The sequence below is a fragment of the Peromyscus californicus genome, unplaced genomic scaffold, assembly GCF_007827085.1.
Source record: "Peromyscus californicus insignis strain IS unplaced genomic scaffold, ASM782708v3 Scaffold_12__1_contigs__length_115047231, whole genome shotgun sequence".
Lineage (NCBI taxonomy): Eukaryota > Metazoa > Chordata > Mammalia > Rodentia > Cricetidae > Peromyscus > Peromyscus californicus.
The window spans coordinates 24,699,221-24,715,622 of record NW_026294413.1 but is presented as its reverse complement, the minus strand read 5'-3'; the positions used below and the strand labels follow the sequence as shown (position 1 = coordinate 24,715,622).

The window sequence follows — 16,402 nt, the reverse complement described above, 5'->3', positions numbered from 1 at the left end:
AACCTCCCCCTACTTTTGGATTGATTTCTTTATATGTCCCTTAGTGGAAACATCTTTGCCATTTGAAGACTCTCGATAATCTGGAAAAGGCCCTAGCCCCCAAATACCTGTTATCTCCTGTGGACAGCTGCTGAGCCAAGGGTTAATGGAACTTCACGCACAGCTCCTGGGTGATTTATAGGTTGTCTCAGTATGTATAACTGTTGTATAGCCAAGCAACTTGTAGCAGTAGTCCTTCATGAAACTAGAATTGGAGTCTATCCTGTATGCCACAACACACAGAAAGAAAGAAGGAACATTGCCAGGCTAAAAGGGCGGATGAATTCTACGCAAAGCTCGTCTGCCATGAGAGGAAAGAAACAGGAACTAGAGCTATGGCTACAGAAGACTCTGGAAGACAATTTGGACATTGAGATCTTTTATTATTCTACTATATATTACTTTAAATTTCATGAATATACAAAATTAGATATATTTTATAGTATGAAATGTGAATAGCACCAATTACTTCATTTAGATGAGTCAAAATGTTTTAAATGAATTTTCCCCTCAGTTAATGGGGATTTTTTTTCCCCCATTTTTCACTCCAATCTATTTTTTTTTTTTTTTTTTTTGGTTTTTTGAGACAGGGTTTCTCTGTGTAGTTTTGGTGCCTGTCCTGGATCTCACTCTGTAGACCAGGCTGGCCTTGAACTCACAGAGATCTGCCCGGCTCTGCCTCCAGAGTGCTCAGATTAAAGGCGTGCCCCACCACTGCCCAGCTCTCCAAATCTATGTAAATTGACATGAACCACTATAAATTTGTGAACATTAGTTCAAAACAGTAAGTGAATTTTTTCACCAAATTTCAAACGCGCGCGTGCACGCGCGCATACACAGACAGAGAGAGAGAGAGACAGAGAGAGAGAGAGACAGAGAGACAGAGAGAGAGAGAGAGAGTGGTTTGTAAGCTAGATACAGTACTGGTCCATTCTATTATAAAATAAGATCTTGTCTCAAAAATTAAAGTGCTTTGAACCTTCAGTCTCAATAAGTGATGGACTTTATAGCCTGATGCTGGAAGGACAATGGTCCCTAAGATGTGAAGCACCGGTAGTTGAAAGTTCTCCCTGTGTTGGGGAACATGGCAGAGGGGCATGACTATGCCAGCAGAAACAGGCTCCTAACTTTCTGATTGTAAAGATGACTGTGTATCACTTCAGGGAGTTCAGAGCCACCCCAGTGGTCATTTCCGTGGAGGTGACATAGAAGAACAAAGCCAGGAGGATGCCACTTGTGAGCCTGGGCCCAGGACAGCTAGCTGAGAAAATGGAGAATGGGGCCCAAGGAATGTGGGCTGTCTCAGATGCTGTAACAGAAATGAATTCAGGTATGGGGTTTCCAGAAAGGAACCTAGCTAGTGTCCCAGCAGAGCCCCGTGAGATCATTTGGGGCCTCGGATTGCCATAATCCCAAGATAATAAATCTGCACTCTTTGTAACTCAGCGTACGGTGACACAATGCCACAGAAAACAAATCTTAGAGCAAATTTGCTTTGGTGTGGATTTGACTGCACATGCATGGTGAAGATCAGTAATTCACTGGCTCTTAGGGTGGAATATGTGTAAGCCTGATTTCCTCTATGCTGGAAAGTACCCTGAAATACTGAATTAACACAGAAGATGAAGGACTGTACCCAATGGACATTGAAACACTGAATTAACACAGATGAAGGACAGTACCCAATGCTTCCATTGCTTGTTAGCCATGTTTCTGTTAACAAACTGCTCTTTAAGAGAATAATAAGATTCTCCACTGACATCAGCTGTGCAAAGAAAGCTATTTTAATCACCATCCTAGGGCTCAGGAGCCAGAGGGAGAAAGATCCCAAGTTCAAAGCCTGCCTGGGACACAGTGAGATTCTATCTAAAAAATAATAATAAAAATAGAACAATAATAAAGTGCAAACGTGGACCACATCAAATAAATTAGGCACACAAGCCAGGCATTGATCACTTAAGTCTAAGGTCTGTCTAAGAGACATAAAGTCCCTATTTCAATGCCCACCTTCCCCCAAAAAAACCCATATCAGAAAGACATTAAGTTTCAATATACATCTCTAATAACACTTTGCTTCTCCACTACGATGTTCTCATTAAACAAAAACTTTTTAATGGAAATGCTTAGATGTAAAAAAAAAAAAGTCCATATAATTTTTATAATTGCTCTTCATATACTCCGGGACTATGTATAGGTCATGAACTCTACACATGATGGCAGAAAGAGGAGCTTATTATCAGGTTCAAGGAAACAAACCTATGTATAAGGCCGAGGGAGAAGAAAGGGAGAAAAAGGTCTTTAAAAGATGCTGGCTGGCATATTTCATGCCATCTCTAAACAAGACATGTGTCCTTGATTCTAACAGATAGCTTTGCAATCCAAGTAACACAGTGTCAAGATGCTTCCCAGACACAAGCACTACTCAGCCTTAATTATAAAAACCACTTTCCAGGGAGAGGTGGCTAATGCAGACTCATGCCTCCTCTAAAGCTCAGGGAACATTGTAGAAGAGTATGCAGAAAGAGTGTAAGAGCAGTAAGATGAGGAGAAAGGCTTCAAAATGTCACCTCCTGCACAAGACACAGCCGCTGCAATCATGAACTCACAGACCCTGTGGTGGTCTGAATGAACATGCCCCCCCCCCATGTGCTTGTAGGGAGTGGCACCATTAGGAGGTATAGCCTTGTTGGAGTAGGTGTGGCCTTGTTGGAGGAAATGTGTTACTAGGGGTGGACTTTGAGGTTTCAGATGCTCAAGTCAGACCCAGAGTCTCTCTGTTCCTGCTGCCTGACAATCCAGATGTAGAACTCTCAGCTCCTTCTCTAGCACCATGTCTGCCTGTACGCCACCATGCCTTCTGCCATGAGGATAATGGACCAAATCTCTGAGCTACAAGCCACCCCCAATTAAATGCCTTCCTTTATAAAAGTTGCTGTGGTCATGGCATCTCTTCACAGTAACAGAACGCTGACTAAGACAGACACCAAGGATGCATTCACTGGGTTGCACAAGATGGGCCCATCAACAATCAGGCATGGATGGAAGAGAGCTCAAAGGGCCCCAACCCTCACTGCTGAACTAGTTCTACCAAATGATAGATTCAGAGAGAGAAGAAATTGTTGCTATTAAATGTGTACATACTTGATCCTACCAGGGTCCACTGTACAGTCCTAATGCTGTGGTCACAGAGGTAGCCCTGGTTCAACAAAATGGGTCATGAAAACAAAACCCAAAGCCATGAATGTGGGAAAGGGACTAGTGGAAATGAAGGGGAACTTTTGCAGATGGGAGGGAGATAGGAGAGAGACATCAGAATACATTATATGGACATTATGTATATGTACGTGATTGGCAAATAACCAACTCAATGAAACCGTTGTCTTTATTACGGGAAAAAAATGGATAGCATGCATGCTATCATTGTACCATCTCCAAGAGAAGCACAAATATATGTGTTCCTTTTCAACAGACTACACCACCTCTTTCTTGCCAGATCCTAAAAGCCACCATAAAAGCAGGACTACCAGCTCACCCTATCCCCGCATGTCCATTAGTAACTCAGAAGACAAAATACATATACAGGCATGAATAGCAATTTTTTCTAAAGCCAAATTGACTATGAATAAATAATTAATTCAATAAATAAACACAACTTAGAGTAATGATTTTTTAATTTAAAAATTTTTGAGAATTTCATACATGAGCACTGTATTTAAGATGACTATTTGCTTAAGGATTAGTAACTACCAGCAAGTATGCATGGCTTTCTTATTTCCATTGCTGTTGGTTGAATTTGTTTTATTATTTTTTAACAGTGGAGGTCTCACTGTGCTCCCCAGGCTGGTCCTGAACTCCTGCTTTCAGTGATCTACTGGATTTAGCCTCCCAGTGGCTGGGATTCCCAACCTTTTTGTTCATTTAACTTTCAAAACAATTTTAACAGTGGGCACTATTCAAATCATTACCTCACCTCAGAGTCCCAGCAACTAACTGAGAGAAAGAGACAAGGTTAAAAATGAAGATGTAGTCACACACGCCTTTTATCACAGGATTCAGGAGACATAGGTAAGTGGATCTCTATGAGTTCAAGGTCAGCCTGGTCTACACAGTGAGTAGACCAAGGGTGTACAATGAGAGTCTGTAATTATAGCATGTTGAGGGCAGAGACAGGTGGATCCCTAGGGCTTGCTATCCAGGTTAATTAGAGAGCTCCAGGGTCAATAAGACCCTGTCCCAAAAAATATAAATCAATAAAGTGGAGCAAAATAAAAGAAGACATCTGCCACCAATACCTGCTTGGCTTCTACATGTATACACATACACATGCATACACACTCTCCCACAAAATATCTGAATGTGCACACACAAAATAAAGAAAAATCCCATTTTTACTGAAAGCACAAAAAGATACAAACTTTCAAGGTATAACTGTCAAACTGTTTGAAATCTGAAATGCCCTTGAGTGCTGATGCACACTGCCTCAGACCCTGAGGAAAACACAAATTCCTAAAAGTACAAATCAGAGCTATGAAAGCGCTACTCACTGGTTCTCCAATTAGAACACACATCGGTACCTCAGGAAACAGAGAAATCAGTGAGAAAGCGGTGGACACAAACGGACATTTCAGATGGCCTTGCCAATCCACCAAGAGGATGTCTTGGGAGCTTCAATGAAAGTCCTTTTCTCAAAGGCTTTGCTATCAAGAGAGACTTTGGAAATGACATCTTCACCTAGATTATACTTACGATAACAAACTGAAATCAAAGATTTGAACGATTCAGTTCCAGCCCCAAACATCACTGGCCCTTCTCACTCTGTCCTTTAACAAATATTGTCTTTTGTATAGATGTGTGATAATCAGGAGGTAGGCACAGGGGAACTGTCTATAAAAGCAGTAAATATCAAAACCAAGAGAGACAGAAACAAAAGGTCAGTGAAGAATAAATATAGAAGGGGAACTGTCCAAGCTAACGTTGAAAAACTTAGACAAATAACTGTCTTCATGTACACACTGCCATGCACACAAGACAAAAGGGTCTTTCTTAAAGAGTTCAAGGAATCGGTTGATGCGTAGACTCAAGAAGGAGTACATGGCTTCATACAAAAGAGAAGGTAATTCAAAGACAAGAAAGCAAGCTGACAAAGCTATGAACCGCTACAGAGATGAAAAGCCACTTGGGGAGTAAAATACACTAAGATCAGTACTTGACTGAAAACAGAGAAAAAGGTGCTCACTGGATAAGCACATAATGGGAATAAAGGAAGGTAAGAAATAAAGCACAGTGTAAAATCAGGGAGAAATGCTAGGCATTCTCACATGGCCAAGGAAAGGGGTGGGAGAGAGGGTCTTCTTTAAATAAAACTACCTCTTGACCAAGTGACTCTACCTCGAGAGGTCACAGGCAAGACCAAAGAAAAGCGAGGCAAAGTCACACAGCTAAGAAATAATCTATGAAGTTATTGAATACCTAGGATAGGAATAGGTCTTGGACATCCTGATCAGGAATTTAAAGTAAATAACTAAAAAGACAGAAGTGGGGACGCAAGCTTGCTCTGTATTTCAGCCTCCACACTGTGCACTGCCCTGCAGGCCACAGGACTGACGGGGGTGATTACAGCCTTGAGAATGTTTGGTGCTGAGAAGTGAAACCATACACGGTCATGAGTTGCTGACTCACGATACAAAAGGGAACATCAGCCCGAACCAGTCAGAGCTCCATAGGTTCCTGTCTTTGTCAGGAATGGCTTCTTTTGTTTTTGTTTTTCTTTCTTTCTTTTTATTTTTAATAGGGTCATACGTGTTCCAGGCTGGTCTCAAACTTGCTGTGTTGCCCTGAATTTCTGATTCTTTTATCTCCACTTCCACAGTGCTGAGAGAATGGGCAAACGCCATCAGGTCAGTTTTATAGGGTACAGGGATTAAACCCAGAACTGGCACATGCTCTATTAACTGAGCAGAATACCCCCACACTGTAAAATAAATTTTGAAAAAAAATCCATAGATCAACTGGTACTAGTTCTATTTTACAGAAGAGAAATTTTAAATTCACAAAGGAGAAACCCAAGATCATATGAAAGGATGGTAGAGGCACGATTTGCCTTTTTCTGATTCACAGACCAGGTAGCTGTCCTGAAAACGTTCAGCACAGGCCAGGCTCAAGGCCCTGGTTCATTCTCATCCCTTGCGGCTTTCTGAGCATCTAGAACTACCAAGTTCAAGATGGAAGAAACTTTGGACTCCACCATCATCCTTGTCCTGTTTGAAGATCAAGCTTGGGGACATGATGAAGAGGCTATTAGCCACGCTGCACATTTCTATTGCTGTGAAACAGACTGGTTGGTATGCACTGAAAGGAGAAAGACTAGCTACTGCCCTCTTGATACCCACACGCAATAAATCCCCATCACGCACTGTTGATGCTGGACAGTGTGCACAGCGGTTGATCACATGCAGACCTTTTAACGTGGACTCCGATAAAGCTGAAATAACATATACACAAGTCTGTGTTTTAAACATCTGCTCTAAGCTAGCTGCTGAGAAGCACCCAGCAAACCTGACATCCTGGAATATGCAAGAAGCCAGGAGCCACATCCACAGAAGTCACCAAGCTCACTGTGTGAGCAAGTATGGAAGCACATTCATGTGTTAACACCAATCTGATAACAAGATTTGTGAGCCCGACACAATGGCTGGCTGGTATCTTTTGAAAATCTATTTGATGTTTTCTAATGACCCATGGTAGAGGGAACAACTCAAGTGCAATGAAGTTGAGTATGGAAAAGAATTTAATAGGAATGTATATTTTTTAATGAGAAGGCAGATGAAAACCAATCCTGAAAGTATGATTCTTGGACACAACAGACACTGTATAAATCCCAGGCAGGCCATTTGCATTTTAGAACTGAGGACAAGAGGCACAGCATGATATCTGTGGCTCTTGGCAGGGCATTATCACCACTGGAAAGCTGGAACTGTACAAAAGTACTAGAGGAGCCGTATTCAAATCCCTTTTCAATTATGCAGATAGCGGAAATGTTGCTTCAAGTGATAGTTTTTAAAAAGCTAGTCTTAATATTGACCTCGTCAATATATTTAAAATATAAAAAAGAAAACACCATAAAATTTCCAACTCTGCAATTTTCTCCCTGAATCAAATGTTGTTAAAGTAGCCACAGCTTTCACACGGGACTAAAAATAAGTGTCAGTGTGTTCTCTATCCACAGGGAACTATGATCAAAACTATGGTTGAAAGTCATTGTTAAAAATACACAGAAAAAAACAGCTGAGGTTGACTTCAAGCTCACGTTCTTCCTGCCTCCCCACCCTGACTGGTGCATTACAGGAGTCATCACCCCCAGTTTACGGAGTACCGGATCAAACTCGGGGCCTTGTGCGTAGTAAGTAAACACTCAGCCAACAGAGCTTCATGCCCAGACCCCTCCCTGCCACACACACACACAAAAAAAAAAAATGAAAGAAACAAGAAAAACAATAATCCAATACTGCTCCTTCCCCTGAGAAAGACTTTGGAACTCCTGAATAACGAGCAACAAGGTGTGGTCACTTGGAAAGAATCGCATACAGCATATTACAGTCAGGCTTATTTTCATTTCAGCCTCAGGCCAAGTACTGACAGGACGATTGGCTCTGTCACCATCTTCAGTTGTCATCATAAAATCAGAGCCAGAACAACGACACTGCCAAAATTATGAATTTACAAAGCTGACTCTGATCCATTCAGATACCAAATACATACATACATACATGCACACACACATACATACATACATATATAAAAACTGCAACTATTAAATTCTAAATTACCCAGCTGGTAAACTACTAAAGTCCACCACAGTGGAAGTATTTACACTATGAAAATTGGGGAGGGGGGAGAAAAAGAAAAAGAAAAACCGAGGCCCTGCCTCTTCCTCTTTCACAGAAAGCCCGTTGGCTAGCATGTCACTGCCCTCCACACAAGAAGACCGTGGGTACTCTTAACCGCCCCCCACCCCACCCCCGCACGCAGATGTGCCCACACCAGCAATAATGAGGATCTGAAGAAGAATGTTGTTGAGTTCTCCCCATCAATTTCCTGGCTAGCGTCTCTGAGTCCTTACCCCTTCTGTGAAAACTTCGCAGGCACCAACAGTAGAAGGCAAAAACTAGCAGTGAGGGAGGAAGAAGGCCAAGTGACAGAGGAATATCTAATATGGAAAAGCATTTCTAAGAAGCTGTGAGAAAGGACCGCCAGAGAAAGACACCCCATGGCACCAAAGCCTGTGAAAAGAGGAAGCACACTGGCAGAAGAGCAAGGACTCATGGGTGAAGAGCAAGGAATCATGGGTGATGGACAGCCACACAACAAGCTAAAGGCACAAACCTCTGTGCTGGCTCTGCCGATTTTTTAACACTCTATGAGATGAAGATTATTTAATATCCTCTAATTTTCTTCTTATTGCCCAGAGTTTTTATAACAGAAAAGCTCATAAAACTAACACAAACAAAATAATGCACACTGGACTACCACTGAAACTCATAGATGTTTGGCCTTCTTCCAATTAGGCTCTATCTGTATTAGGGAACTCAAATATACTCCAAGGAGAAAGACAACAGTATTTGACCATGGCCATGCACTGTGTTTACAGTATGCTTATGGGGACTTCTGCACATTCAGTAAAATCTGTCTCTGTCTCTCTCTCTCATCTCAGAGATCTGCCATTATCAATGTTTTTTATTTTTGATGTTCATCTAAAATTTGATTCTTAAAGTGGCTAGAGATTTAGTTTAGTTGGTATGCAGCTGGCCTAGTACACATGAAGCTTTGCGTTCAAACCCTAGCACCAAGTGAACAGTACACTCCTGTAACCTCAGCACCGGGCAGATGAGAGATCCCAAGTTCAGGGTCACGCTCAGTGCATAGTGAGTGTGAAGCCAGCCTAGGATACATGAGGCATTGTCAAAAAAAGAAAAATATTAAATCTGGAAAATATCGATAGCACACTTGCGTGCAGAGTAAAAAGCGCTGCCTCTTTATAAATATCTTTATGTTTAAAAGGACAGAATGAATACACTTTACATATGGTGGCTGTGTGTGCTGAGTGGCCTCTGTCTCATTTAGGCAAAGAAATGCTCTAGTGACTGCCCGGAGCATCACTCAACAGAATAGTAATGCTTCCAGTCCAGTCCCATCGAGCCACCAACCTTGATGGTTTTCCTCTTCATATGGATATTCATTCATCCATTTGTTTCTAGAGTCACATTGATCCTGCAAGGGAAACATACCAAAAGCTACTGTGAGAGTAAATTCTATACTGTAATATTCTTGATTGGGAAAGGGGGAAATCCACTTGGAGGAATGAGACAACAACCAAGGAGGCCGCATCAATTGTGAGAATCAGATGATACCCTAGGCAGGACGTAATAAAGTCCCAGAAGTCGAAGAGAAGGGAATTAAAAAGGGATGCAGCAGAGAGAAGGGGGTGAACTGAGGAGAAAATGGCAAACAAGTTAGGTGTGAATTCACTGTATGTGAAGAATTCACAGATACTTAAGTCAAAGCCTCAAGTTCATTATTCAGAGTAACGTAAACATTTTAAAGAAATGGTATTTACTGAGGAAATGATCACTTTCCCTTTATAAGTGACACAAATGTACAGAATGATTAATAAGGCTAAATTTGAGGATACATAGGTTAGTCAATAACCAAATCACTTTTAAAAATATTAAGTTGAAGCACATAACTTTTCAAATTATATAAACAAAAATTTTACATTTATGTGGTTGGTAAAAATATCTTAAACGTCCAGGACACCTGGATTTCACCAAATACAGTAAACATTCCTGGACTGGAAATGCTGAACTCCACAGGCCACCTACCCCATTTGGCTCTGTCTTAGACCTCTTTCTATTTATTCACTCACAATTACATAACCTGCTTCAGAATTTCCATTTCATGAGACAAATTTTCTTTGGCATTCAGTGGAGCCAGCTTATTAGGCACAGTTGTCTTTCCTTTTTTGGGGTTGGGAATTACACCCAAGAGGGGACATGCCTTGCGGTTAACAGCACCCAGTCTATGCCAATGCCTATGAGCTGCAGCAATGGTCTGGCTTCTGTGTGTATTTCTGTTCTTCTAGACAGAATGAGAACCCACTCAGTGCTAAAGCCCTCAGTGAAGTGCTATGCAACCTGCATGTTGTGTGGTCTTGGGATGTGACAGCATCTGGCTTTCATCTCCCCATTCCATCTCTTGTTGTGTGTCAAGACAGACCCCTAATGTGAACTGCAACTTACTATATTATCGGAATATATTTTCATGCAATTCAAAATAATATGCTACTTTTCATTGCAGAAAATTATTACATACTATATTATTATATAAAATACACCAAAAGTCATCAATTAAGGTGTGATGTCATCAAGCACATCTTGTCCATTGTAGTGCTTGGACAAGTGCATCAGTTCCAACTTCTTAGGAGAATGAGCAATATTCTTCACCACCAATCACAATCTTGAACATTTCAAGACATGGCTCTGTATCTTTTTCACATTTTAATATGTATTCATACCTATGCACTGCCAGCTCTACACCCATGGACACAATCACCTATTGATCAAAAATATTCTGGAAAAACACATGTACCAGCACTGGGTGTGTACAGATGGTATTTCCTGCCATTACCCCCTCCCACGGAACACTGACATGGTATTAGCTGTTACAATTGACCTATTAACTATTACAAATGACTTATGACTGACTGAAAGTACACAGGAGGGGATCACACAGGTGATTTGTAAACAGTTTTTATAATGGTTACTCGGTCATCCTTGAATTTCAGCATATAGTAAGAGATCTAGAAGCAAAACTCTCTGAATACCTTAAAGCAGCTATATACCATTTTCCCAGTGATTTCAAACATACTAGCATTTCATCTTAAATAGTTAACACTTCATATGAGAAGCGCATCCATCATTTTTACAATTTACACCCTAATTCTGGCTAATTATTATTTTTTTAATCACTAATAATGCTAAAACATCCTTACATGAAAGTCTTCTGTGAACCAAGACCTCTGTTAGCCTGAATATTACTTTTGTGTGATAGGTAAAAAGATGCCCCCACTACTCCAAGACAGACATGAGGAGACTTTAACTAGGAAAGGGAACTGTCAAGCGGATCTCAACCACCACCTTATCCTCATTCTGCACCGCTGATCTCATCCCTGCCAATCTGTATTCCTGCAGGGACAAGAAGAAGAGCTACCATATTTGCCACCATTGATTCCCAGTGTGCCAAACAGAGGACCTGGAGAATGTTAGAAGATCAATGGAGGCTTATAATATGAATGAAGGAAGAAAGCTAACACATGAAACTAAATGAAGAATCACATAAAGAAACTTTCCTTCTGTGTTTATTGTGTGGATATATATCCTCAAGTAATTTAGGTGCTAATTACATAACCTATATATCAGTCTGTAGATTTAAACAGTAAACTGTGTTAACTATACATAGAACAATACCATATATTCCTACCGAATTTGGTAATTCAATGCAGAATCCAATGTTTTACTTGAGCATATGAACTACTTTAAGATCCATTTGACCTGGATGGTGGCGCACACCTTCAATCCTAGCAGGCAGTTCTCTGTGAGTCTGAGGTCAGCCTGGTCTACTGAGCTAGTTCCAAGACAGCCAAGGTTACACAGAGAAACCCTGTCTCAAAAAACCCAAACAAGCAAACAAACAAACAAACAAAAAGATCCACTTGACCATGATGAAACTGACTGAACATATATTTTATGTCCAGCCAAACAATTTAGATAATTCTAGGGTCACTGGGAATCTGACACATTTGTACCAAGTTATAGTGTGAAATTATTTTTGTTTTATTCTTACCTGTGCACTACAATTTAAATGTAAACTTTTATGTATTTTAAAACTGCGGGCAATACAATCTGAATTTTACTTTTCTCCAGTTCAAACTCCTAAGAGACTGTTCAAGATTCAGCTCTGCCTGTGCACCTCCATGCCATACTTTAAAAAGCACTAGCGAACGTGAGAAAATGAAGACTCGTATACAGCTATGAAGATGGCTCTCTAATCTCAGCGCCATCATCCACTGGCAGCATGCCCTTCGAAAACTCATCCAGTATCATGGAGGTCCAATTTTCTTTTCCATAGAGGCAGGGATGATGATAATAATTTTTTCTCTGCCTCCCATGCCTACCCTAACTGAAGAAATGTTTACATAGGAATCTATAAAATCTTAAGTGCCATACACATAAGAATTGGTACTCTTTAATCACTGGCTGAAATATTTAACAGGAAAAAATGAAAGAGATTCTGTTCAATGGAAGTCACGTGACAGAACAGACGAGGCTCAGATTTTATTCATGCTAAGGGACCTTTATGTTGTTTCTCAAATCCCTTTAAAATCCAAAGCATGATATGAAATACAAAAATGGCACATTTCCAGTAACATTAATCTCTCATCAATTTCTGAATCAAATTTACTTATCTCTGCCAAATAGATTTCTGAAATTATCCAGTAAATCTTCTCAAAGCAGAGACATTTTGAGTACCAAAGGCCACGTCAAGAAACTTGAGCTAGGGATAGCATATCCCTAGTTGGATATGTCTACCATCCATGTCCCCTTTTGTGAAGGTGTTCTACAGCCAACTTTTTAAAATACAAATCCTGTGCTAGATAGTTGTCTAATGATAATTTATAATGTACCATTCACTAGTATTAGTATCAAGGACATAGACTTTTGATTTGTGTTTCTCTGGCAGTAATATAATTATATACATTTACTGCTAGGCACCCTTAGCAGACTAATATGAGGTATGTTATAACAGGTGGAGCTCAGCCAGGTGGCAGTGGCACACACCTTTAATCCCAGCACTCCAGAGGCAGAGCCAGGCGGATCTCTGTGAGTTCAAGGCCAGCCTGGTCTACAGAGTGAGATCCAAGACAGGCACCAAAGCTACTCGGAGAAACCCTGTCTCAAAAAATAAAAAATAAAAAAAAAAAAAAAAAAAAAAAACAGGTGGAGCTCTGTGGAAGCTCACAGAAACTTCTGAGAATGTTCCCACGATATAGTATTGACTATACTGCTCAGTAGAATGACCACAGAACACGACATGCATACTGCTTATCATGTAAGTTCTCCCAAGAATATTTTCTTTGATTTTTCAGTAGATCACTGGGGTAATATTACCAAGCTAAAAAGGAAGGACAATAGTGGTCATTTAGAATTCCTCAATTTAAACCAGCACTGTTTCAAGAGATTCTCTACTGGACAAAGCTGTGTTGGATGAGCACAAGTGTCCAATGTTCAATATCCATGTGTCTAATGTGTCACTAACACACTTCTTTCTGGCTTTATTTTAAAAGTAAAACTAAATTTTATAAACGAAAGAGAAAATAAATTTTTAAAAATCTGTGGGCTAAAGAGATAGATGGCTCAGTGATTAGAAGAGCTTGCTGTTCTTTGCAGAAGATCCAAGTTCAATTCCCAACACGCAACCTGGAGAGCTCACAACCATCTGTATCACTGACTCCAGAAGGATCTAATGCCTCTCGCCTCCTTGGGGAACCTGTACACATGTGTGCAAACTCCTCACGTGTGTGTGTGTGTGTGTGTGTGTGTGTGTGTGTGTGTGTGTGTGTGTGTGTGTGTATGCATACTTTAAAGTAGTACTAATAAATCTTTATAGAGTTATTTTTTGAAAACCTCATCACATACTGTTGTGATACTTTCTTGTCTGGTTTCAAAGAGTTTTTTTATTGTCATTAAACAAAGGTCAGTAAAGAATGTTCTCAGAAGTACAAACACGAGAAAGTGGAAAGAACGTAGAAAGAATAGTACATTTGTTTTCAACCAAAGTGGTGCTGCTGGAAACCATGAATGAAATGTGTGTTGGGGACAGAGGAAGAAGCAGAAAAAGGGACAGTTGCATCCACTTCTCTTTAGTAAGTATAAGCACCAGAGAAGCCTCCGAGAACATCTATTTTCCTTCCTTTCTTTTTTCTCTCTGTCTGAGCATTTCCACATGTGATCACCTACCATCCTGTAGAATTCAAACAGGGACTACGGACAGAATCTTGGCTATAAAAAAAGAGGATATTTTCCACAAATGTCAGTTTGGAATACCCTCAAGGGTCCAGACATGTTGTTTCTCTACACTTCCAGGCTGTTCCCTCTCCATCACATCTCAATCCTCTATTAGATTCTCAATCTTTAAAAGTTACAGTTTAAAAGCCGGGCGGTGGTGGCGCACGCCTTTAATCCCAGCACTCGGGAGGCAGAGCCAGGCGGATCTCTGTGAGTTCGAGGCCAGCCTGGACTACCAAGTGAGTTCCAGGAAAGGCGCAAAGCTACACAGAGAAACCCTGTCTCGAAAAACCAAAAAAAAAAAAAAAAAAAAAAAAGTTACAGTTTAACACATTTAAGCATGGCAGGACCAAATGTCCACTTGTTGTTATGTCTCCTGAAAGTCCTCTTATGTCTGTTCAAACGGAGACAGAGAAACACATTTTGGATGTGTTTATGGACATCTGACGAGTCCGGGTTTTCCACTCTCTGCTCAAAGGCAATTTAGTTGTTCCGTTTCAAGTAAATTGAATTTGGTGCTGCCACAGCAACCCCATTTGGAATTCAGTTTTCGAGACGGCACTTTATACATGACTGTTTCATTACTTGTGGTCTTGCATTTTAGAGTCCTGATGAAAAGAAATCAAGTAATAAAGGTTTATATACATATTCCATTCAGTTACCATAAGTTGAACAGCTGATGAGGGAGCTTGACAGGCAGCTTTTGTGCATGTAAATCTGATATACTGTATAATAGGTCCCAGTTTGTACTTCACGTATTAAAGTTTCCACCATGTAAGCAGAGTTTTTATTATTTAAACTTATTTCTATTTCATCTGTCACAATGAGTATCCTGGAAACTAAAAATATTAGACGCTTAATCTAAATGTTTCTGGAGAGAAATGCAAATCTAAGTGGTATGTTTTAGAGCTATTTTGACTTAAAGGAATACTGGATACAAAATAGAATCCTTGTTGCTAAGTGACAGGTGACACCTATTGTATCTCCTCTGAACCCCTGTACCTCAGAGCATAGAAGTACTTACTACAAAAAATAAAAAAAAGACAAGTAGATTTCCATGGGACACATGCCATTCTCTGTAGTGAAGAAATTAGTATTTAGGTATTTTTAAGCACAAGTCACAGGTGATCGGCAAATCGTGCCCATGTGAAGAGAGATGTCTTCACCACAGGAAAGAAAAGGACTTTACCTCCCTGTTGAGTACAAATGTCAACACTTGAAAGCAAAATAAAAGTCACTGGGACATACTTTGTAATTATTCGCCTACTTTATAATATTCTATCCTTTCCTTCACACACACACACACACACACACACACACACACACACACACACACACACACACGCAGACACACCAAAGAAAAACTCCATGCACAAAGTTCCAACCCCTCTCCTGCCCATTGCACAATCCAATTACATTAAAGGAATTGCAATAACTCTATTAGATACAGAATTTCAGACTTTTGCAGGAATGAATGGCATGTTCAATGTGAGAAGAGCTGTGTGGCATCATGGGAAAGGTTCAGGTAAGAAAGCAAAACAGAAACCATCATCTTTAAACACTTTTGGAGAGTATGACAAGGTGTTTATCAGTTATATGCCCCCTTTTCCTCACCCCCTGACCCCCACAACACACACTTGATTTTGGTTTTGTTTTACCATAAACTAAAAAAGAGAATGTCTTTAATATGTACAGAAGACTGAGTGGTCCATATTACAAATTCTATAAAAACCAGTGCACCTTTATTGCCAATATTCCTGATCAAGTCCATGAAGTCCTGTCTCCACTTGAACTTTTCTGAGAACTAGAGCACTGAGGCACCTTACACAAAGTTCCTGGATGCAACTTTCAACTATGACTATGTGTTTCCTCTAGACAACGCCTGGGATGCTGAGGAATAAAGCACCACACTACACTTTTTGAAGTGTTCATAAGTCAATCACTAAGACAATTCAGAGATTTGATAACTAATAGCATTAAGAGAAATGGAACTAAAAGGTCATAGATAGCCATATTCAGTAATAATCCTTAGAATTGTAAATATATATATATGTGTGTGTGTGTATATATATTTATATATATATATATAGAGAGAGAGAGAGAGAGAGAGAATTCTGTTTGCAAGCACCCTTTTGCTATTTCCTGTTTTTTCCCTATAGTTATGCTTCCACATAAGAAGACAACTATTTTCTTTAAATGATGATAATAATACAGAAAGACAAACATGTTTTAAGAAGTGGGGT

General features: G+C 40.1%; 1 protein-coding gene across 9 annotated transcripts in view; it reads right to left on the bottom strand.

Annotated features, from left to right (window-relative positions):
• Nucleotides 1-16,402, bottom strand: part of Klf12 (KLF transcription factor 12) — a 650,091-nt gene that overhangs the window by 304,184 nt on the left and 329,505 nt on the right. For 5 of the 9 annotated variants that reach the window (XM_052732584.1, XM_052732587.1, XM_052732582.1 and 2 more), the window contains one exon: nt 9,243-9,306. The exons of the other annotated variants lie outside the window; for them this stretch is intronic. In XM_052732584.1, the coding sequence (XP_052588544.1) occupies nt 9,243-9,275 (33 nt within the window). In that variant the 5' untranslated portion in view covers nt 9,276-9,306. The remainder of the gene's footprint in view (nt 1-9,242; nt 9,307-16,402) is intronic. 9 annotated transcript variants of the gene reach the window in all.